This window comes from Phalangium opilio, unplaced genomic scaffold (genome assembly GCF_054372755.1).
Source record: "Phalangium opilio isolate 3A_F unplaced genomic scaffold, DU_Popi_V2 ptg000017l_1, whole genome shotgun sequence".
Classification (NCBI taxonomy): Eukaryota; Metazoa; Arthropoda; class Arachnida; order Opiliones; family Phalangiidae; genus Phalangium; species Phalangium opilio.
In genome coordinates, this window is record NW_028324151.1 from 2,950,026 (window position 1) to 2,972,684 (window position 22,659).

Genomic DNA, 22,659 nt, shown 5'->3' on the forward strand with positions numbered 1-22,659 from the left:
TTTATTTTTTCGAAGCCGCATTGCGGTGCGGAGGTTTATAATCGTGTTCTTCTCTTTGAAAGTTCGGATGGCGGTTCAAGACTTAAAATGTAAATTAATTAAGCGTGTATAGCACTAGAATGTATAAATCTCACAGTTTAATTAGATAAATGTCAGTATTAAAACGTGTACAACAGTATTTCTCGTAGACGTAATCTAAACTTGCTCGCTGACAGCGGAAACCTGTTAAAGCCGAGGCACGGCTCCATTTTTCCGGTAGGGCCTCTCCAGATTCCAATCATTCCATTTCCCGGGTTTACGGCACCAAACGTAGCTTTGATAGTTTGGCTTCCTTAATATATAAAGATCATTGACATTTAATTGTCAACTCAAGCTGCCATTATTTGGGACTTGATTGGTAAGTGGAAAGAAACTTCAAATATCATAGTTGGTATGATAAATATTCTTCTTCATTGACATTGACATTGCGTTACGCATGTAGTAAGAATGAAGACACTGTTACGGAAAATGTCTTCAAAATATAAATTGTGGCTTCTATGTTTACTCATCTTTTGGGGCATTGGTACCATATTTATGAGTAAGAGAACTTTCTTCTGTCTCTACGTTCTTTTTCTCTGTTCTGTTCTATCTTGGGTTTCAAACAATTTCCTTTCAGTCTTCATAATGGGATGGGGAGGCAATAAAAACGAGGACCAAAGACTATACCTCTCTTACCCTTACGAACACAATAAGCTTCCACCTCCAGACAGCTTTAAAATGCAAAAAATATCCAAATACTGCAATCACCCAGCAGAAATTGGTGCTGGACAAGAAGGTACTTAAAATGTACTTAAATCTTGTTTGCGTGGGACTTTAGTTTTGGTTAAGTCTCTGTCTTATCTTGATAGGTCAAATTAAAGGAAACTTCACCTTAGTAATGGTTTCAACCATCATTAGACACGGGGACAGGGCACCTCTTCAACCCGTTAGGAATCTATCTTCTATTCCCTGTATTGTCAAACCTAACGCTAAAAACTCTAATTTTGAAAAATACTTGAAAGTCATGTCCGATCTTCAAACTAAATTGATGAAAGAGGGTGATTTTCCTTTGTACCCCTCTGACGAATGCTCTCTAGGAGCCATGACGCGTCAAGGTGCTCTGCAGTTGACAAAACTGGGAGCCGCATTATCCGATGTTTATAACAAACGTTGGAAACTTTTAAAAAAACAATGGTTATCTGAACATATTAAAGTGTATAGTACCGTCATAGCTCGAACTTATCAGAGTTCCCTGGCATTTATGTACGGTTTTTTACCGTCTTTCGATATGAATAAGTTAAACGTAACTCCGGTATACGGTGTTCATTTTAGCCTACGTAGTCAATACACAGATTGTCCAATTATTAAAGAATTACATAATGAACTTAGAAAGAAACGTTACTCGATGTTAGACTCCCATCCCGCTGTAACTAGACTTATAAAACACTTACACCCCATTGTTCTTCCCGATAGTCGATATTTTTCAAAGGAATCAGTCAAACCATTATTCGATAGTTTCATATTTTACGTATGTCACGGGACCCATCTTCCTTGCTTACCCAAATCGACGCATTGCGCCACTTTCGAACACGTCAGGAATTTATTAGCCTTTGTCGAATGGGAAGGCAGACAGAGCGTAGAGGATCCGGTGTACATTAAATACTCCTGGTTGCAAATATACGGCTTGCTTTTTGATTTGCATAAAAAGATGGTGGATTTAATTAATGGTAAAAAGCCCCATAGATTCGTGTTGTATTCGGGACACGATGTAACACTCGAACCATTATTAGCTGTTTTAGGGTTTGGTGATGGTATGAGGCCGCCATTTGCATCGCGTATCGTTTTTGAATTGTACGCTTCAACCGAACATAACCAGCTTCAAGCTAGGCATATTTTACGCGTAATTTACAATGGGAAAGATATGACTAAATTTACAAACTTTTGTAAAGAGTATCCGCCTTCTTCTAAAAGGTCAACGGGGGGTAGATCTACGTCTCGACAAATGGATCATTGTTCCTTTGAGAAATTCACTTACTTTTTGAGACACAAATTTTCCGAAATTACTAACGCAAAAACGTACAAAGAAGCTTGTAAAAGCTCAGTTGATCCCGGAAACGGGGAAGTTAGTAGTAGCAGCAGTACAACCGCTGATCAGGGCTCCTCCGTAAGCACCAGTTAATGTCCCATTCTCTCTAATTAACTTTTCGCATCGCAATCCATACCATATATCAAAAGTATACAGATATAAAAACAAAAAGTGCACCGCGTAGGAGAAGCCCTACTTTATCCCAAAATGATGTAGACCCGCCCCCTTGTGCCTATGATTACTTTCCCGACCGTGGGACAGTGAACAGGCCGTGAATAGGCTGATAAAGTAGCAGATGCTAGCTCTAGTACTATAAATGAACGTTTGGATCGCTAGCATCGTGTACTACTTTCTATATACCCATGACGTCAAGAATCTCTTGAGCGGAGGGTAGTTTGCTTCTCAGTTGATATGTCGTCTACAGACAAAGGCAGGGAGTTGTTAATGGAGTGTACTTTTTGTGTTTATATCTATAAACTTTTGATACCATCTCTAAAAAATATAACTTAACAAAAACCGCCAATAACCGTATAAACAAATGTAATTAGCATCAGATTATTTTGACTCCAGCGTAAATTAAATTATATCTGTGATTAATTCTTAAAAAACAAAACTTGAAACAAACAAAAGAAATAAAATTGTGATATATGTGTACAAGATTACCGTGAAATTCCAAAATTTTAATCTGAACAAATCTTTGAAGTTAATAGCGTAACAAATTAGGAACAATTAGCAAAACTTAATTAACTTACAACTCCAATTAACAAAAGTCATGACATAAACCCTTTATAGTCTTTACTGTTTCGTTTTGAATAGTAAATAATATTTTTTATCTTTTTTTGCTCAATCAAATTTACCTATCAAGTTATTTAAATTAAAATTATATTAAATATGAAAATATAATTAAAAAAAAAAAAAATGACCAAAAATATTTTATAATAATATCGGAATATTTTCAATTATCTTTCCTCCCCCTCCCTCTCCCCCAATTAAACGTTACGGAGTTTAAGAAAAAAAAATGTATTTCCAAATTTGTGATATTTTACTAAAATCTAAAATGAATCTCTCTTTTTAATTTATCTTTTTTTATCTTTTGAGAAACGTTTTTCAAAAGTGCTCGTAGCACTGTAAATTTATGCAACTTTTAAAAAAGAAACACCAATTGTCTAGAAATTAAATTTCGCTAGATAGAAATCCAACTAATTAACAATTAACATCATTCAACTCTTCTTCAAGCACGTCAACTTTATAGCTAAATTAGTATAACAACTCGTAACATTCCATTTTTTAAATAAGTTTCGTAACTTCTTGTTAATGTACTTCTGTTCGTCGTTAAAAGGGGCGGGACAAAGCGTTATGTAGGGGCGTGTCAGGAACTATATTTTGAAGTAGTGTTACTAATTCCCGGAGTAGTGATTGGGTAATTTCACGTGACTAAGCGTGGGCTAGATGCTACGGAAATTTCGATACCCGTGCCCTCCCAATGCACTAGTTCACGCATGCGCTGTAGATCTCTATTTGATTGGAAGAAAGGCTTGACTTGGGGCCCGACCCTACATAACGCATTGTACATCCCTTTTATATAGGAACAATCTAAGACCAAAAATAAAAGTGTGATACTTTATGTTAAAAAAAAAATAATACTTTTTTTGTATAGTATTTTTCAAAAATTTTAATTTTATTTCAACGGAGTGCCAAAAATATTGTTAGGCTATGTCATTTTATGAATTTAAAGAAAAAAACTCTCTACTTTAAAGATTTTATACATTATATGATGAAAAGTTAATAATGTTTTGTTGAACGTAATATAATATGTAACATCAGTGTTTTAATTGATCACGAAAATAAAGTAACAACATTCAAGTCAATTACGAGCAATTTTTGACTACTTCACTCGTCAAAACAAAAGTGTAGTAGCGTGTTATGTATCTGTTCTTACCCAATGGAACATTTCTAATCTTTCAAACTGTTCAAAGACAGGTGTTGCTATTCCCAAAATGAAGCGATAGTGAAACGCAGTAGCTCCAAAAGTCAGTATGCTTATGCTATAGGATTGGGTTTTAATCAAGCGCGATGACCTTGTCTTAACAATAGATGATGAGGAAACGAACAAGTTCAGTTTGGTTATAATATTAAGTCTGTTTGTTAGTGTTTAGAAAATTAATTAATAGTTTGGGATGAATTAAGTTTGACAAAATGTTTTGGACATTGCAAATACTGTACTTGGTCAGCTTGGGCGTAATAACCCACGCACATTGGCCCGTCGATCCCCTATTACTCTTTGCCGTGGATACTGCAAATTATTCAAGTAATCAGTACTGCAGATGCGATTCCGCCTGCGTCAAAATCGGGGATTGTTGCCAGAACTGTCCGGGAATTATGGAAAACTTAGACGAGGTATCCGTCAAGACTCGTTGCGTTAATGTTCCAAATATTAGCCGACCCGTCATGGTAATTTACGGATGCCCGGACAATTACCCGGACACTTCCGTTATGGATAATTGTAGCTCAACGGGTTTTTTCGAAAGTTCAAAGTTGTACGTCGATTGGAATGGTTTATTGTACGCTAACGAACACTGCGCTACTTGTAACGCCGTGACATCAGGAATGTACGCCATGTCGAAGACACCGCGAGTTATTAACCATGGTTTACGTTTTTGCCAACCGTCCGTGGAATTTTGCACCATACCAGGAATAAAGATGTGGAACCGAAGTTTGTCCGATTTATGTATGCGATTCTCGTCGCCCGTTACTTCAACCAAAGATCAGAACGTGGTCTACAAGAACGTCTTCTGCGCATTGTGTAACGGTGCACCGTTGGAACGTTTGACACCCTTCCAGGATTATTTCAACAATTACTTATCCAATCGGCCACCACCTCCACCGCCCAGTAGAAAAGGGAAACCGCAGGGACGCAAAGATGACAAACCAGGACTTCTAAAAATGGTTCGAGGAGTCGATGAGATACCGGCAGCATTTTCAATATTATTGAACTTTGGTTTGGATGGTAAAGAGGATATGATGTTTTCTTCGTCAAACGCCGAAAAGCTACGTCGAAAGCAACAAGGGTGCGGAAGAGATTATATTTGGGATCCATTTAGCGAAATATGTCGACAACTTTTTTGCAGCGTCGAGTACATTCTGGTCGACTTTCACTGCGTCGCCAACAATAACTTTGCAAAAGAACCCGAAAGATCCGGTAATTTGGATATTTTCGATACCGAAGCCCAGATGGCCGAGTTACGTTTAAGTATGGTAGCGTCTTCTGATGACTTATTACGATACCGCGATGACAAGAACGGTTGGGATAACATACGAGGCGACACGAGAAAGTCCTTGTCAAAGTTTTACGGGATATCGGAGGATCGCGTAACCAATATCAACTTAACGACTAACGTTCCCGATTTTGATGTCCCATTTTCGGAAACACTTCGAGTTAACGGGACAAGCGAAGACTTTATCGACGACCTCGAGGACTTATTAGATAAGCTGAAAGATTCCAACAAAGTACGATTCACCGCGTCGTTTAACCTTCACGAACCTACCAGCAAGGAGGTATCCGAAAGACCCGAGCCATCGGTCAGTAAAGTGGTCAACAGGATGGTCTCGTCCGTCGCTACTGGTACTTTTTATATTCATATTGATACGATTAAAGCCAAAGTTTTTGCTATACACCAAAACTCCACGACTTTGGAGTCTTGGTGCTCTCCCCAGTCGGGTAACAAACGCGCCGTTTATTGGAATGACGAATTCCACTTAGTCCTCCATCAAAATTCTAGCGCCAATGATAATTGGGTGAAGGAAATCTACATTAACAAAACGGGTGAAACGTACGTTAAGGGCGACTTCGTTGCGAATATACTATTCCAGGGTATCGAAAGAGAAGATCAGAAGGTTAACGTATCCGGGTTTGTTATCGTCTGCGAAAAATTTACGTTTAACGAGTCAACAACGCCTTACGAGTCAGAGCTAAACGCGTCGTGCAGTCGCGTTTTGTTGAAAGCTGGTGAATACGATATCTTGGACGATGGAACGGTGGAGTATTACGGTAAAAACAGCGAATATTTGGACTTGACTAACTACGAACTAGCCGGGAATGGATCGAATGGCTCTATCTTAGTTTGCTTCGACTCAAATTCCATCATAAAATCCATGACGGAGATGACCAACTTTCAAATAAATTTCGACGAGACGCAAGCCATAGTTAGCCTCGTTTTTCTCTGTCTGTCCATCACGTCATTGGCTATTGTCCTGATTACCTATTGTCTCTTCCCAGAGTTGCTCAATCTTCCAGGATGTAACACTCTAAACTTAACCCTAACCCTACTAGGAGGACAATTAACTTTCCTTCTAAGTCAAAGAAGCGCCGTTAAAGGCGACATTTGCGCAATTTTGGGTGCTCTGGTACATTATCTGATATTGACATCCTTTCTTTGGATGAACGTCATCGCGTATGACCTTTACAAGACCTTCGGATACGGAACCGTTCTCTCCAGAATTAGACCCAAGCGAAAGTATTTACCACGGTACCTCGCCTACGCCTACTTGACGCCCGCAATTATTGTTGGATTCTCGTTGTACTTGGACACCTACGAAAATCCAATTCAACCTATGTACGGAGTACGCAATGCTTGTTGGATAAGCAACCGTTTCGCGGCCTTGGTTCTATTCGCGGCACCGATTGGCATCGTCTTGCTGATAAATTTAATCCTGTACATCTTGACCATCTGTTCGATATCGGACATTCATCACAAGATTGAAACCAAGACGAAACCCAAGAATGGCAAGAAGGACGTCTGGCTTTATATTAGGATAGCGGCAACCATGGGTTTCACTTGGATCTTTGGCTTTTTGGCAGCGTTTACGCGTCAGTGGTTGGGTCCCCGGGGTAAAGAAGTGTCCGAAACGTTAGTCTATCTGTTCATCGTCTTTAATTGTATGCAAGGTGTCTTTGTTTTTGTCGCTTTCGTTTGTAATAAAAGAGTGGCTGCCCTTTATCGAAAGGCCATTGTTACGCTTAATAATACCACGATAGCCAAGTGTTCGAGATGTGGACAAACGTTTTGCGTTTGCAAAGCTAAAGTTATCATGAGAAGAAGTTCTTCTACAGATACAAATATGTCCGTTTTGTCTAACGATGATCTACCAGGAGCCCAATAGCTATAATGACTGTTAAAATTGTTAAATTTAATTGTTTTAATAAGATTATGTTGATTTATTTGCAAATTTTTGGTATTATGTTATCATAGCTCTGTAGGTAATTTATGAGTTTCGAAATAGTAACTCCGCCCCGCTAAACGAGAATTTTCGTCACCCTGCACCAATAAGAGCTTTGCAATCAAAGGCGGGGAACTGCCGTTTCCCGATATTAAAAATAAAGTCAAAGTTTTGAATTGTATTCAATAAGTTATGAATTGATGTCATTAAAATATTTTATAATAAAAATTGAAATGAACTCTTAGCCAAGAAAAAAAATAATAAATAATTTTTCTTTTTTTTTATATACGGGCCTACGCTAGTTTCATTTTGGAAGTTTCATTCATGACCTCAACACCCCTCTTTTAGTTCCATCTCATTCTCTCCCATTTTGGAGGCGTTTACTAGTTCGCCCTCTTGCGGTACGTTTGGGGAAAAACCTCTGCATCGTAGTCCAAGAACCCGGATAAATGACATCAGTCGGAAAAGTCAGCCATTAATTGTTCGCTTTGGCCGGTCGTTTGTCTGAACTCGGACCAAAAAAATAAACATAATGTAAGTATTTATTTCAATCTTTTACGCGTTTTCGATATTTAAAGACATTTTGAATCGTTCCACCACGAATTTTAACATTAATACGGAAAGAAATCGGTACGGAAAGCGATAATTTAGTACGAAAAACTTAAGCCTTGGCTAGAATTCTAGCGGCAATCGGCAAAGCCTTTGGATTCATTGAGCATAGGCTGACGTTAGGCTTAAGGTTTAGGTTAGGCCCAATGGGAGAAATTATTTCGTCAATTCTTAAGCAAAGGCTAAGAAAAGGGTCAATTTGGTTTTAAAAGAGATTTGAGTAGTAGTTTCGTTAGTGGAAAATAATAGCGGTTAGTTCCGTCCATAAGAACTGGGATAATTTTCATAGGCACTTTTCTGGATTAGGTTTTAAAAACGGAAAATGTAAGAAGAACCTATGTATTGCCCCATATATTTTATACGAACTTGCCTTGCGTAAGGCCCATTTTTAGATAAGAATATTTGATAATAAATAATGGTCGATTGGCCTTACAATAGCGTTCGTTGCATTGAAAGCGTTTTAACGCCTTATAAATGGATTTAATAAAACATAAAACCTCTATTAGTCTGTGTGACTGTGCTAGAAACTGTCCACTGGCACTTGTACAAGTTGTACAACTACATGTACCGATTTGGGCCTTGAATTCAAGCCTTAGGGGTATGGGGTATATAATTTGTTTTTTAAAAATTGGGAATATCCTGTTGTGGCTCATTTTTATCATGGCTTTATGACTCGTCAGTTGTGAAATCAGGTGTATGATATAAATTGCGCGTTTTTCTAGTAATAGTTATTTGTACCTTAATGTGTTAAAACTATTAAATATCTTCATGAAAAGTTATTCAAATTTTCAAAGTACTAGAAATATTTGTGTAGATTTAATCTTAAATATGAATTGCTTATAATTTAATTAATTATTTCTGGGGTCTCTTTGTGGATTATGAATGAAGGGGGTGTATCATTATGTTTATTTTTGGACCCCCTTGGCCAATGGGGCGTCTTCCCTCGCAAAGCGTCATGCCCCCCCTCTTGGCCAATCGGGTATCTCCCCCCCCCCGTTAGTCTTCCCATCTCGGAAGTTCTCCGCCATTTTGAGGGTAAATGACCATTACTATATAAACTTTGTACGAATTTTGGGAACTTAATACCAGACCCCATGTTATGTAGGCATAAAATCATTCACTGTTAGATTAAATCCATGATATTAATGATGTTTAATTCTAAATTTAGGGCTGATCAGAATCAAGATGGCGGCTCTACCTCTCCCCCACAGCCAAACCCACAACATCAAGCAGCTTCTAAAAGGTTACAACACACTCAGGCCCAAGTTGATGAGGTAAGACTTGTCTTTCTTTCTTTCTAGAATTCTTAGAAAACTCTAGCTTAGCTCGGGTAGTGCCTTTAATAGTTGTAGGATGTAGATTTGTAGTTAGATGTAGGCTCATTTAAAATTATTTCTGGTAATTACTCTTCAAAAACACGGAGACTTGGGTTGGTTTCCTTGACAATTACTCTTGACAGAACAAATTGTTTGAAAGGGAGAATGAATGACGGTATTTTGTATGTGTTTATGATAGGAACATTATTAAGAGTTAATTTTGAGTCTTCATTCTCCCTTTAAACCCCTTTTAAAAGACGCGATATTAAAGTTAATTGAGTGAGAATAATTTATCTAAATTTTTTGGCAACGATTATTTTTGACATTAGAGTGGTTAACATTGTGTTAAAATGCACACAGTTTAGTATTATCTAGTTTATTTGTATTTGCTAAATTAATTTTGATTTACGCAAATATAATTAATTAATTAATTAATTAATTAATCAATAAATTAATATGACTTAAGGCAACTTTATATTTTTTTAATCTGTTTAAAATAGTAAAGAAAATACAATTTAGGCATTAAAATTAATTTCTCAATTTTTGAAACAAATTACGTACGCGATGTTAGAAATATATTTTTGACTTTGTTATTAATGACTTTTGAAGTTAAAAATGCGTTGACACGCCCCGCCCCTTCTTAGAATCGAGTACTTGCACGTGTAAATTAAATCATTCTTAAGGTTTCTGCTTATAACTTCCATAAATTTGTTTTGAATCATGGTTGAGAATTACGTAAACTTAATGAATGTCTGGGCTGCGTAATTGCAGTTCTTAGTATGTAGTTGAAACGCTAAACACTAATATAGTTGAAGAAAAAGAGTGTGTGTTCCAATTGTAGCCAGTTCCTATGTAGAATGATGTATTTATTAATTGAGATTATTTTTAATTTTTGGGTACGTCTTTTTAATATGCAAGGGTATATATTAATGTTGGGGGGCTTAAAATTTATAAGTTAGTTATGGACTTGATTTCTTTTGCAATTATTTATTATTTGGGCTGTTGTAAATAATCTCAGTTCGTTAACCAGATATAGTTAATATCATTGCTAGTTTGTAATTTGGGCTATAAAATTATTACCCCATAATATTTAAAATATCAGTGTTATACATAATTTTCAGTCTTATAGAGAGCTTTCATATGGGATAGTAGTACGCCACACCCTCCCCAAGTCTTACCGTTGTTCCGGTAGCCATATTGGTTGGGTGGTCTCAGCTTCATTCCCGCTTTAAACCCACCACCAATATGGCAGCGTAAATTATGTCACGAGACTCAACTCCTCCTTCAATTGAAAGCTCTCTATAGCATTAATACCGTTTACAATGCAGGATGAAAGGCTACTTGGCAAATGACGTTTAGTACCAAGTACCCTGGCATCCTGCATTGTAAACGTTATGAATCCTCCTTGACTGAAAACTATGTATATAACCTCTGAACTTGGTTGGTACATCATTCATGACTTCTATATAAGGAACTTTATATTATTTCAACACACACACACGCTGTTATTTGAATTAAAATTAATCTCAAACATAATTTAACGACGACCGTGATTACTGTTCCCCCATTGTATGGTCGTATTTCGAAATGATACTTTATTAGGTTGTTGGCATCATGCGTTTGAATGTAGAAAGAGTATTGGAACGAGATCAAAAATTGACCGAATTGGATGATAGAGCAGGTGAGATAGACCCCCCCCCCCACCACCACCATTAAAAAGTCTAAAACGCTAAAACAAAACGGGGGTATAGTTCCGCTAACTGTCTTTTTGTGACCAGCGTCTAAATATTAGAGCTGAGGCTATGAGCTCTAACAATAAATCTGATGATAAGCAGTTCTCAATTCGACGACGACACTTTGCTGTCAAAATAAAACTTAACTAATCCCCTATTTACAATCAAACGTGTTCCAAATATAATTTTTTTGACGTCCGCCATACGCGACGCGGCATTTGCTCTAGTTTACAAATACATACATGTTTCTTTTTCAAGGTGTAATGAAATTGCGGATAAATAAATATTTGTTAAAGGAATAGGTCGGGTTGGGTAACATAATATTGTACTTTAAAAGAATGGCCTTTTTTTACATATAAAAGGAAAAATAAATAACTGTCTTATTACAAAATAATTAGCATTTAATGGTCTTAAAAACGAGGCCTACTTCGCCTTCATTTGTTTAGTGGCGTCTGCTAGCCCGGACCTCTTAGCCCTTGGGGATTGATTGAATTCTCACAGGTAGGGGAAAGAGGTTCGGCATAATATAAGGCACTAAACCAATGGCGGATATCGCAGTAGTCCCCGTTTTTAAGACTTTAATATAAAATGCTTATTATTTTGTAATAAGATATCATTTATTTATTTTTATATTTAGAAAAATGCCCTTCTTTTAAAGGTATAATGTAATGTTTAGAACCGTGATCTTTTCCTTTAATTAAATATACATACATATATATCGCTACAATTCCGCAAATTTATTGATATAAAAAATTAATTCAGACGCCGAAAATTTTAAACTTATTCTTGTTTATAATTAAAATAATTCACTTTCACTGAAATCAATTTGAAATGAGTAAGAATTGTGTTATTACTCATCACCTCAGTTCTATATTACGTGTGTTTTTTGTCTCTTTTTACTCCTTCCTCTCTTATCTATCTACTCTTGTCATCGCACGTCTCACTTTACCTGGCTTGCCCTCGCTGGCTAGGTGGTGGATATTATGAGAACTAATGTGGAGAAAGTTTTGGAAAGAGATTCCAAATTATCAGAGTTGGATAATCGTGCAGGTAACAGACAGATCCTAAAATCCTTCTTGTTTTACTTGTGAATTCCAGGGGTCTTGGTTTTCCTTTTATTATTATTATTATTATTTGGGCCTTGTTTTTAACTGATAAATGGCATCTTATTTGAAAGTATCGTATCGTTGATACATGATTTGGAAATTGTACCTTTTGACTTGTCAAAGGGTTATGGAAATTTCCTAGAAAACAATACAATAGTTTTGATTAAAATGAATTCTGGGAAATGTCGTGACGTTCAGATGTAACTGAATATCTTTTAAAGAAAATATTAGGGTTGACCCCGTGACCTTCACGTCAATGATTTATTTATTTTTATATTTATGCGTTCTAATCTCATATGTATTTTCCAAATAAGATGACATTACATTTTTCCCCCCATTTTGTTTTGGTTATCTTATATTATATGTGCTGGGGGTTTTATTTATTTATTTTTGTGCTTTGGTTTTTTCTACTATTATTTATTTGGGTTTGGGATAGGCCTATATTTCGTCTAAATTTTGGTTATGTTTCGTAATAGATGCGCTTCAGCAGGGAGCTTCACAATTTGAACAGCAAGCTGGTAAACTGAAAAGAAAGTTCTGGTGGAAAAATTGCAAGGTAATATATTTTATCTATTTTTCAAATTAAGTCTATACGGAATTTGTCCACGAGAAAAAATTAAGTAAGAATTGAAAAATTTGTAGAGAGAAAAATTTTTTATGATTTTGAAGTATAAGCTTACGTGAAATATTTAAAAAAAAAGTAGAACACCAAAATTATTTTTATATTTTTGAAAACTTGAGAAAATCTCCCCCACTTAAAAGTCATGTCGGCACCTTTAGCCAATCGGGTGTCTTTCCCGATTGACGTCATTCCACCCTTAAGCCAATCGGGCGCCATTCCCCACTTGACGTAATGTCGGCACCCTTTGCCAATCGGGCGTCTTTTCCCACTTGACGTCATGTCGGCACCCTTTGCCAATCGGGCGTCTTTTCCCACTTGACGTCATGTCGGCACCCTTAGCCAATCGGGCGCCATTCCCCACTTGACGTCATGTCGGCACCCTTATCCAATCGGGCGCCATTCCCCACTTGACGTAATGTCGGCACCCTTATCCAATCGGGCGCCATTCCCCACTTGACGACATGTCGGCACCCTTATCCAATCGGGCGCCATTCCCCACTTGACGTAATGTCGGCACCCTTATCCAATCGGGCGCCATTCCCCACTTGACGTAATGTCGGCACCCTTATCCAATCGGGCGCCATTCCCCACTTGACGTAATATCGTCACCCTTATCCAATCGGGCGCCATTCCCCACTTGACGTAATGTCGGCACCCTTATCCAATCGGGCGCCATTCCCCACTTGACGTAATATCGTCACCCTTATCCAATCGGGCGCCTTTCCCCACTTGACGTAATATCGTCACCCTTATCCAATCGGGCGCCTTTCCCCGCATTACGTCATGCCATCCTTGAGCCAATCGGGGTCTCCCAATCTCAACCGTTCTCCGCCATTCTCAGGGAAAGCGGCGGAGCTACTCCATCACTTTATAAATAAACAAACTTTGCAATGCGCAATAGACGATATTAAAATAATCACCAACCATTGTCATTATATTCGTTTATGAGGGTCATTTATTCTTTTAGTATTTAGTTTAAAATATGAAACTGTAACTAAATTGGTTTACAGATGATTGCCATAATGGTTGGCATTGGTGTAGTAATCGTTCTCATTATAATTGGTAAGTGCCACCGTTTCCTAATAGCAATTTTCTCTTTTTTTCCCCCATTCCTTCCCCCCCCCTTTCCCCTAAATCGCGTTACAGATGTGGGCCATTTTAATAGCAATTATTCTTATCATTATTATTATCATTATCGGTGAGTTTTTGGTTTCAGTTTTGTATTCTTTTCCTTGGTTTAAGTTAATTAACATTAATATTGAGTTGAATTAAGTTGATTTATAATTGATATCTTTTGGTTCGTTAATTTGAGTTTTGATCTTTTTGTTTCCCCTTTTAATTTATTAATTCATTTACTAATTATCCGCGGATATTATTTTGATTTAGTTGTAGAAATATTATTTATATTTATTATTATTATTATTATTTATTAGTAATATTTTCGGTATTTACTGGGGTTGTGTTGTGTTTATTTCTCTGCAGTCGAATGTGAGGCCTATATTTACGCTGATTTTATATACCTATTATTCTAGAACATAGAAAATTACTTAGGCTTATAGATTATGTTAAATAAAAATGTAATAAGAATATAAAAATCAATTCCTAATGTGCTTACAAAAACCAAGCAGCTAGCGACGTCGTCATATAACTCATAACGCTTTATATAGCTAAATATATATATTGACCATTATAGTTTTGTGAGCATGGAGTTGATATTGTCGTTCGTTTTATCGTTGTTCAAAGTTTAATGATAACGATATTTAGTTTGTTTGGTAGTTGGATTGGGTCGTTAGGTCATCATATAAAATAATTTAACTCGCGTAACTTGGGCCTAATTCTACTATAAAATGTGTCGAAGATTAATAATTAATATAATTAACTTGTTAATTAGTTATCTATCTTACTACACGACCCAATGCTTCTATCATGCCGCTTACGTTGGTATTTTAATGTTGAGTGTTTCTAAAATCTCCTTTCCCGTTAATTAATTTAAATTATTAAAATAATATTAATCAAGATTTTAATGTAACTTAGCCACTCTCTGCAAACGATATTACCTCTTTTATTATTTTCTCTACTCAATGTTAAAGTTTTAGGCAAATATCGCTTTTTGGAATACAATGTTACTTTATAATAGCATTTATGATAACTTCGGATCAATCGATTTCCAACGATATTCGATGGTCTACTGACTTGAATTCATTGTCTTTAATTGATTGAACTAAACTAAGAATAATTATATAAGCAACGACGAAAGGGTTACTTTATTATTATATCTTTAACGACGTTTATTATTAGTACATACCTATACGAATCGCTTTTATAGTCTCCTATTGCCGAAATCCTATAGTCTATAGATAATTTTAACCCATGGAGGATTCATACCATTTTCACCAGAAGGCCTGGCTACCTGGAGGACGAAAGCAGACGCGTTTTGTCCTCCAGGTAGCCCGGCCTTCTGGTGAAAATGGTATGAATCCTCCATGTGTGAAAACTATCTAGGGTCAGTGTGCCTAACTTTGGACAGCTGCAACTTTAGACACTTTTATTATAAAAATCATATTTAATTACTGGATGCATCAAATTGATAATGAAATAGCTTATTTTAAAGCTTAGAATGTGAGGAATTTAGAAAAAAATACTTCAAAGTCGTAGAATAACATCCGACTACGTTACGAGCCAAATTAGCCCACTCCCTAAACTCGTCCATTTAAATTACGGCCAAATTTGACGGGGGTCAACCCTTTGGTCCCGGGAAATAAGGTTTGACGAAAATTAGAGAAATCATACCTGAACGAACTAGAAACCATTCGAAAGAGCAACTTTTTGGCTTCATAATCCGTATTTTAAACACTGTCTTACGCGGGAAATTCGACGAAATATTCAGCTTTAAAAACACCTGGGCAAATTTCTAACTTTGGACACTTTCATGCTGGCCGATTTCTCCGTTTGTTAACACTAATTAACTCGCGATATTAGCCTTTTTTAGAGTTTAAAACAATAAGGGACACGTCCTCAGTTTGTTAAAATTGTTACGCGGCAAACAGCGCGCCAAAATAGGCCTAAGCCCTATATACCTAAAAACCTACATAAGTAGCCCCATATTTAATAAAGTTTGTTTTAAAGAAATTTCTGATTTTTTATATATTTTAGGCATACGTCTAGGTCGGCCTAGGCTAAGCCTATATTTTTACTTTTAAAATTGTGATTCGCCTAATGCGTCCCCAAGTCACCCTTTTCTCGCTGTCCAAAGTTAGGAAGGGGTGTCCAAAGTTAGGAAGGGGGCGTCCAAAGTTACATAGAAGTGTCCAAAGTTGAGCACGAATTCGGCCTTTGGGGAACTCTACTTTGTGAAAAATGTATTCCATTTAAAAAGTTGAAAACTTGTGAGAATGTGTCTTAAGAATGCTTCTCTCCATTGCTTTTTTAATTTTGAGTCTAGCATATAAGCAACGGAAGTTATTCAAGGTTATGCAAAAAGTGTCCAAAGTTAGGCACACTGACCCTATATCTATAACATACATGTTTTACCTTTTTTCAATAAATGATAATTCCCGAATTCCCCACTAATGTTGCCTTCAATCCCAAAAGCTTACTTCTACATGTAGACGCGCCTCCCGGGTTGGATTATAAAGAAATTTAGGTTTTTGGTGGTAAGAAAAATAATCAAAAATTATATTTATATATTTATGCATATTTCAAAAACTTTATCTAAAATATTTCTTGCCTGAATTTCAATTTTATATTCAAATTTATTGCATCTTTTTTATACACTTCTAAATATTTCCTTTTATCACTTTAACACGGATATGTTTTTCCTGAATTTTACTTTTAGTATATTTATATTTATAATTATCACTGATTTAGATTTGAATTATAAGTAGTTAAAGGGTTGTAAGTAGTTATTTAAAGCGGACAGAGGGTGGCTAAGTATTTGGACTTATCACTCCTCGCAAATGGTCCAATTACTTTTAGCCTTTCAGTTGCATGTCACGATATCCCAAAGTCGAATTTTGTTAGAATCCCATAACCATCACGAATTTTGGGTGTTTTAAATGTTGTGGCTATCAATGTGGCCTATTATATTATTACCTTGTGGTGACCCCCCCCCCCTGATCAAGCCGAGATTGATCCCAATGTGACACCGAACACCTCGTGTAAGTCGCACCTTCCTCAAAATCACTTTAATATTCAAGTAACAAGACACGTCTTTGTCTGATTCCATACTCGGAATTAAAGTTGCTCTTTTTAAAAGTTTCGCTTGTTTAAGTGTTTGTTTGAATGTTTATTATTTGCGATGATGAAACCCAAATCAGTTTTACAAGTCAGTGAAAGACAGACTGACATTCTCAAAAACTTGTGTTTAGTTGAAATAGTCGTGGTAAATTATTCTATGTGGTCTCCTCCTCGCAAATAATCTTCTTTCAATTTTATAAATATTTAATTTAGTTCTAAGTAATTAGCACTTTTAGTAAGTGCTATTTAAAGTTTTAGGTAAATATTAATTGGGATAGGTTAGGGTATTATTAGTCTAACTATAACGTCATGCCAGTTATTATTAGTGGTTGCAAACATACAGATTACTTTTTATGTACTGTTACGCTGTCTTATCAATTCTTATCAGTAACTACAAACGCATTTTGGCATCCAATATATTTGTTAAATATTTCTCAATTAAGTAATCGCATCAGTCATTGTACCTTTGCTTGTGCAACACCTTTTTGTTTCCTACCTGTACTATACATCGAGGGGCTATTCACTAACTCGCAAATTCCTGATATAACGAATGCGGTTACGCGTAATCGTTTTAAATCTGTCAATGATAACTCTTAATCAAGTACATTCAAAGCATGGGCCAGTTTGTACTCTGATTACTTAAGATTAGTGAATAGCCCCTCGCTAAAATTGTTGAGTCTAAGTGGCTTCAAACATGGCATTTGGTAGAAAACGTGTGGTTACTAAAGTTCATAAGATTATGCTCCTTAAGTTTGTCACTAGTTGAACTAGTTATCTCGAGCTGTAAGTCTCTCAGTAGCATTACGAAGTATAGTAAGTGTCAGACTTATGGAACGGAACATATCTTATAAACTTATGCCACTATTAACGCGTTATCTATCAAACTTAATTAATTTAGAAGCCAGCTGAAGAGTAAATGTCACGTGTTGCAGCATGAAAAATTCTTTATCACACTTTTCCAATTTAATAACAAATCTTTTATCTATTGCTTGCAATTTTTTCATCTCCTTTTTATTAATTATACTAATCAAAGTTCTTATAAAATTCATTAACTAATACTAATCTTGGTCTATTTTTGATCTACCCCTTCTTCGCTTTTTTGTACTTTGTACATTTTGTCAACGTCTCTCTATTGGTCAGCTTGGGCAGCCAGCGGTTAGCTGCCTTATTTTTCTTCAAAACCTCACACTTCAGCCTCTTGTGTAGACAATGAGATTTAAACAAACAAACAAAAACAAATACCAAAAAATAAACATTAAAAATAACCCGCAAAAAAAAAACAACATGATTTGGAATTAATAAATTAAAACGAAATATTGAAAAAAATTAATCATTTTTTAGATAATGGAAACGAATTCAGTTTATTAAAAAATAAACAAATTAAACAAAGAAATTAAGTTTTAATTTAACGCAAATAAACCCGTGCAAGAAGTGTTTAAAAAATATTATAATTTGGGGGTGAATTTAATATATTTTAATTTATTCATATTTTTAATGAAGTTAAGTTAAATTAATTAAGGGTTAATGTTAATTATAATTAACGTCGTACGCCCCTGCTGTCTAGCCCATAGCACCGATTTCCATTCCCCCTTTCCTCAACATTTGAAGAATAAACAAAAAATAAATCGTAAAAATCGAAAAAAAGTATATATATCATAACATGTTATTAAAATGAAAAAAAAAAATTAATAATAAAGACTTAATGTTTGTGCACCCATTAACAAAAAAAAAGGATTTAAAACAAACCCCCAAAAAAACCTACGTACGTAATTGTCATCCCCTTCCCCCTTAAAACGCTACAAACACTTAAAAACAAACAAAATATGAATCAGTAAGTAATGTTGTAAAATTGTCGTTATATAAAAAAAGGGTTCAAATCATTGAGAAGAAAATTTTAGGTATAAAACGTTTTGTTTTGAAGAAATTTAATTAGTGAAAGGCGCGGGAATCAAAATGATTAATTAAAAACTAAATTTGTTTCCATTACACTTTAACTTTATAAAAGGTATTTTTTAATAGGTTTAATAGTTCAGGACAGGTATAGGTAAATTTTAATCAACTCACTTTGATATAGGTGTATTTATTTATTTATTTAATTAAGAATGCAAAGTTATAAATTATTTCTTAAATTCGCTGATAAAATTAACCAAAACTGCTATAAAAACGAAAAGATATCAATTTTTTCTTTATTACCCATAGTTAAAAACCGAATTCAAGGTATTGTGTTACGAAAAACATTTCAAAGTATGTTTTTAACTATTTTTAGTTAAGGTAGGCGATGCCATTTAAAATAAGGTAACACTCATGCATTTTTGGCAATACCGCCTTGCTTGCGCGTGACAACAATGCTAAAGTTATCAGAGGGGCTAATCACTATGATAACAATGCTAAAGTTGTCAGAGGGGCTAATCACTCTTATAACAACAATTCTGAAGTTATCAGAGGGGCTAATCACTACGATAACAACAATGCTAAAGTTATCAGAGGGGCTAATCACTATGATAACAACAACGCTGAAGTTATCAGAGGGGCTAATCACTATGATAACAACAACGCTGAAGTTATCAGAGGGGCTAATCACTATGATAACAACAATGCTGACGTTATCAGAGGGGCTAATCACTATGATAACAATTCTGAAGTTATCAGAGGGGCTAATCACTATGATAGCAACAATGCTGAAGTTATCAGAGGGGCTAATCACTATGATAACAACAACGCTAAAGTTGTCAGAGGGGCTAATCACAATAACAACAACGCTAAAGTTATCAGAGGGGCTAATCACTATGATTTCCCTGTATAATTGAATAGTGAACCGTCCCTCGTAACTAGATCTTGATAATAGAATGATTGTATAGTCTGTTAGCACTTTGAGTGGATATCACCTAAAATGTGGATCGGAGTCAAGACTACGCGATGATTTTTTTAGGCCTAACACTTTGTAAAGATCACTCCGTAGCTGACAAACATTTATGGCATGATTACACACACCGAAGTTGCTAACCTACTATGAAAAAATATATTATTTTTAACTATGGGTATCAATTATTAATTCAACTCTAATTAAGTTAATTACCATATAATTAAATAAATTATGGGGAATATTAGTTTACGCCGTACAAGCCTCGGGTGGATCATCCAGCAGCGACACCCCCGCGACTACCGCTAAGCCAGCAAATTAATTTGTTTATGGGGAGTACGAAATAAACAAATAAACAAACAAACACCTGGAATATAAGTTAATTAACGAAAAAAATATAAGTATTATATAATTACAAATAAATTCATTAATTATAATTACTAATCGATATATAGATTATTTTAGATGTAAAAAAAATTTAAAATGAATCGGAAAAATAAATTAAAATGCAAATTAACATTAAAATACACCGTAATTATATTGTGATTCGCACTTTGATGTATGTATAATTAATTAAGAAGTTTCAACCACCGTACGTCACACACGAAAATACACTTAAAAAAGACCCCCATCCCCTTAGAATAATAATTAATTAATTAATTCGATTCGGATTTGAAGGAATTAAGGCTTAGTTTTAATCGTGTTTACTTTTTTAGGGATTAAAATTAAGGTTAAACACTGGACAACAACCGGGACCAGTGCTTGTAGTGTTTTAAGCTTCACACAAATATTTATTAAACATATATAAATTTGGATTAAATTAATTTGTGAATGAGACAGAGAGAGAATTAAAATACAAATTTATATTATCTATATTAATAGTTAAATTAAATTAAAAAAATAAATAAGCATACGTCTATGTTTTAATTAATTGGGGGGAGTTTAATGTTGTTATATTAATGATATGAAATTAATACAATAAATCTTGAATAAAAAAAAAACGTTTTTCTCGCTAAGATGATATTCAAAAGTATTTGGCGCTTGGCTATGTTTGATTTTAATTATTATTATTATTATTATTACGGATTATTTTTCTAATTTTAATTTAGTCTTTCATTTCAATTCAATTTAACTTCGTTTAAACTATATATATATAAGAATAAGCAAGTAATAAATGATTAATTACCAAACAGTTTTTTCGTCTAAGGCGCGCGTGTCAGTCAGGGAAATAAAAATTAATGTTTGTTTAATTAATTCTTTGTAGGTTAATTAAATTTTGTTTTAAAAAAAATAGTTGTTTGAATTTTGTACATAAAATTTAAGTTTAAACGTATTAATTTGGTGAAAATTAAGTGGGTTTTTAATGCGTTGTGGTCTTTTAATTTGGATTCAGATTAATGTTGCCCAAATTAATGGATAACATTAATTTTAATTTTTTTTAACAAAGCTGTACGTTAAACTAAATCCAAATTAATTAACATAAATCACAATCATCTAAAAAACAAATCCTTTAAATTAAATTTTATTTTCACCAAATTAATACTTTTAAAAACGAAAAAATAAAGGTTAAAAAACAACAACAAAAAAAAACAAATACGCCTAGCTAAATAACACATTGTTTATACCGTATATAATCTTAAAAAAAATATATAAAAGAGTTGCGGGCTTTTCCTAATTCACTTTAGTAGAAGACTATGATGTAATTGTATATAAGTAGTCCAAAAAAACCCAAAAATTCTAAAAGATAATTAAATACAGTTAAGTCTTTAAAAAAAACAACAAAAAAAGCTTCGAACATTTGACAAAAACAGCCCCCCAAATAAATCACTTTCAAAAAACAAAAAACAAAAACCCCAAAACCAAATCCCCTCAAAAAAAAAAGCTGGTGACATTATATAAACACTCGTTTTTTCCGTGTTTGTGATTTTGTAGAATCCCTGAAATTGTAAACGATACATTCCGATCATTGTCTAGAGAATTCTACGTCGCACGTGTACATATAATTAGCACAAGGATTATAACAAAAAAATAATATAACAAAATTCCTATAACGAAATTGTTGGAAAAGATTTATGAGAAAAAAAAATACAAATTGTAAAACAGAAATAACAGAAAAAAAAACAAAAAACAAAATTTCAAAAAAGTTTCACGAGAGAGTTTGTACATATTAATTTCCCGTAACGTTCTGTCGTTCTTATGTGGCTATAAACTTTGCTTTACTAGCCTTTCTTTGTCTTATAATATAATAACTAAAAGATGAAATACAAATACAACAACAACAACAACAACAAAAGGAAATTACTTTGTGCCTACCCAATTAACGTGGGTGGAAAAAAAAAATAAAATAAAAATTTAACTTGGTGTTCATAATCTGGATAAAAAAAAATAAAGTTTAAAATTTTTTGTTTTATATTTATAATATGAAGGAGTATTTTTTATTCGGTTTTTGTTTCCACCGTTCAAACGCTTAAAGCATTGGTTATATTTGCCTCGCTTTTGTTTGTTTCTGTGGTAGATTTGTTAGGCCTATATTGGAACGCGTACGGAAACTCTGGTATGATCAGTGGAAGAAGTGTTCTGTAATCTTTGATCAGTGAACAGACACTATGGTATGATCAGGGCCTGAGGTGAAAGAAGTGTAAGAAGTGTTCTCTAATCTTTGATCAGTGAACAGACACTATCGTATGATCAGGGCCTGAGGTGTAAGAAGTGTTCTGTAATCTTTGATCAGTGAACAGACACTATGGTATGATCAGGGCCTGAGGTGTAAGAAGTGTTCTGTAATCTTTGATCAGTGAACAGACACTATGGTATGATCAGGGCCTGAGGCGAAAGAAGGGTTCTGTAATCTTTGAT

General features: G+C 34.7%; 3 protein-coding genes across 8 annotated transcripts; all 3 read left to right on the top strand.

Annotated features, from left to right (window-relative positions):
- The first annotated feature begins 60 nt into the window (after nt 1–60).
- Nucleotides 61–22,222, top strand: nSyb (neuronal Synaptobrevin). 5 transcript variants are annotated; one of them, XM_089866299.1, is made up of 8 exons: nt 61–397; nt 7,670–7,855; nt 9,099–9,204; nt 11,951–12,029; nt 12,562–12,641; nt 13,718–13,769; nt 16,299–16,360; nt 18,084–18,587. In XM_089866299.1, coding segments are annotated over exons 2-7 (336 nt in total). In that variant the 5' UTR covers nt 61–397; nt 7,670–7,853; the 3' UTR covers nt 16,316–16,360; nt 18,084–18,587. The 5 variants fall into 5 exon arrangements, with proteins under 5 accessions (XP_089722425.1, XP_089722422.1, XP_089722421.1 ...); XM_089866296.1 differs by lacking the exons at nt 11,951–12,029; nt 13,718–13,769; nt 16,299–16,360; nt 18,084–18,587 and adding exons at nt 10,849–10,927; nt 13,854–13,905; nt 20,052–22,222; XM_089866295.1 differs by lacking the exons at nt 13,718–13,769; nt 16,299–16,360; nt 18,084–18,587 and adding exons at nt 13,854–13,905; nt 20,052–22,222.
- On the top strand, nt 393–3,972 carry LOC149702471 (2-phosphoxylose phosphatase 1). 2 transcript variants are annotated; one of them, XM_089866288.1, is made up of 3 exons: nt 393–577; nt 656–814; nt 888–3,972. In XM_089866288.1, the coding sequence occupies exons 1-3, from the start codon at nt 487–489 to the stop codon at nt 2,195–2,197; spliced, it is 1,560 nt and encodes a 519-aa protein (XP_089722414.1). In that variant the 5' UTR covers nt 393–486; the 3' UTR covers nt 2,198–3,972. The 2 variants fall into 2 exon arrangements, with proteins under 2 accessions (XP_089722414.1, XP_089722413.1); XM_089866287.1 differs by having other exon boundaries at nt 393–814.
- LOC149702472 (uncharacterized) lies at nt 4,116–7,661 on the top strand. The gene has a single exon (XM_089866283.1). The coding sequence runs from the start codon at nt 4,301–4,303 to the stop codon at nt 7,262–7,264; it is 2,964 nt and encodes a 987-aa protein (XP_089722409.1). The 5' UTR covers nt 4,116–4,300; the 3' UTR covers nt 7,265–7,661.
- Nucleotides 22,223–22,659: the final 437 nt, after the last annotated feature.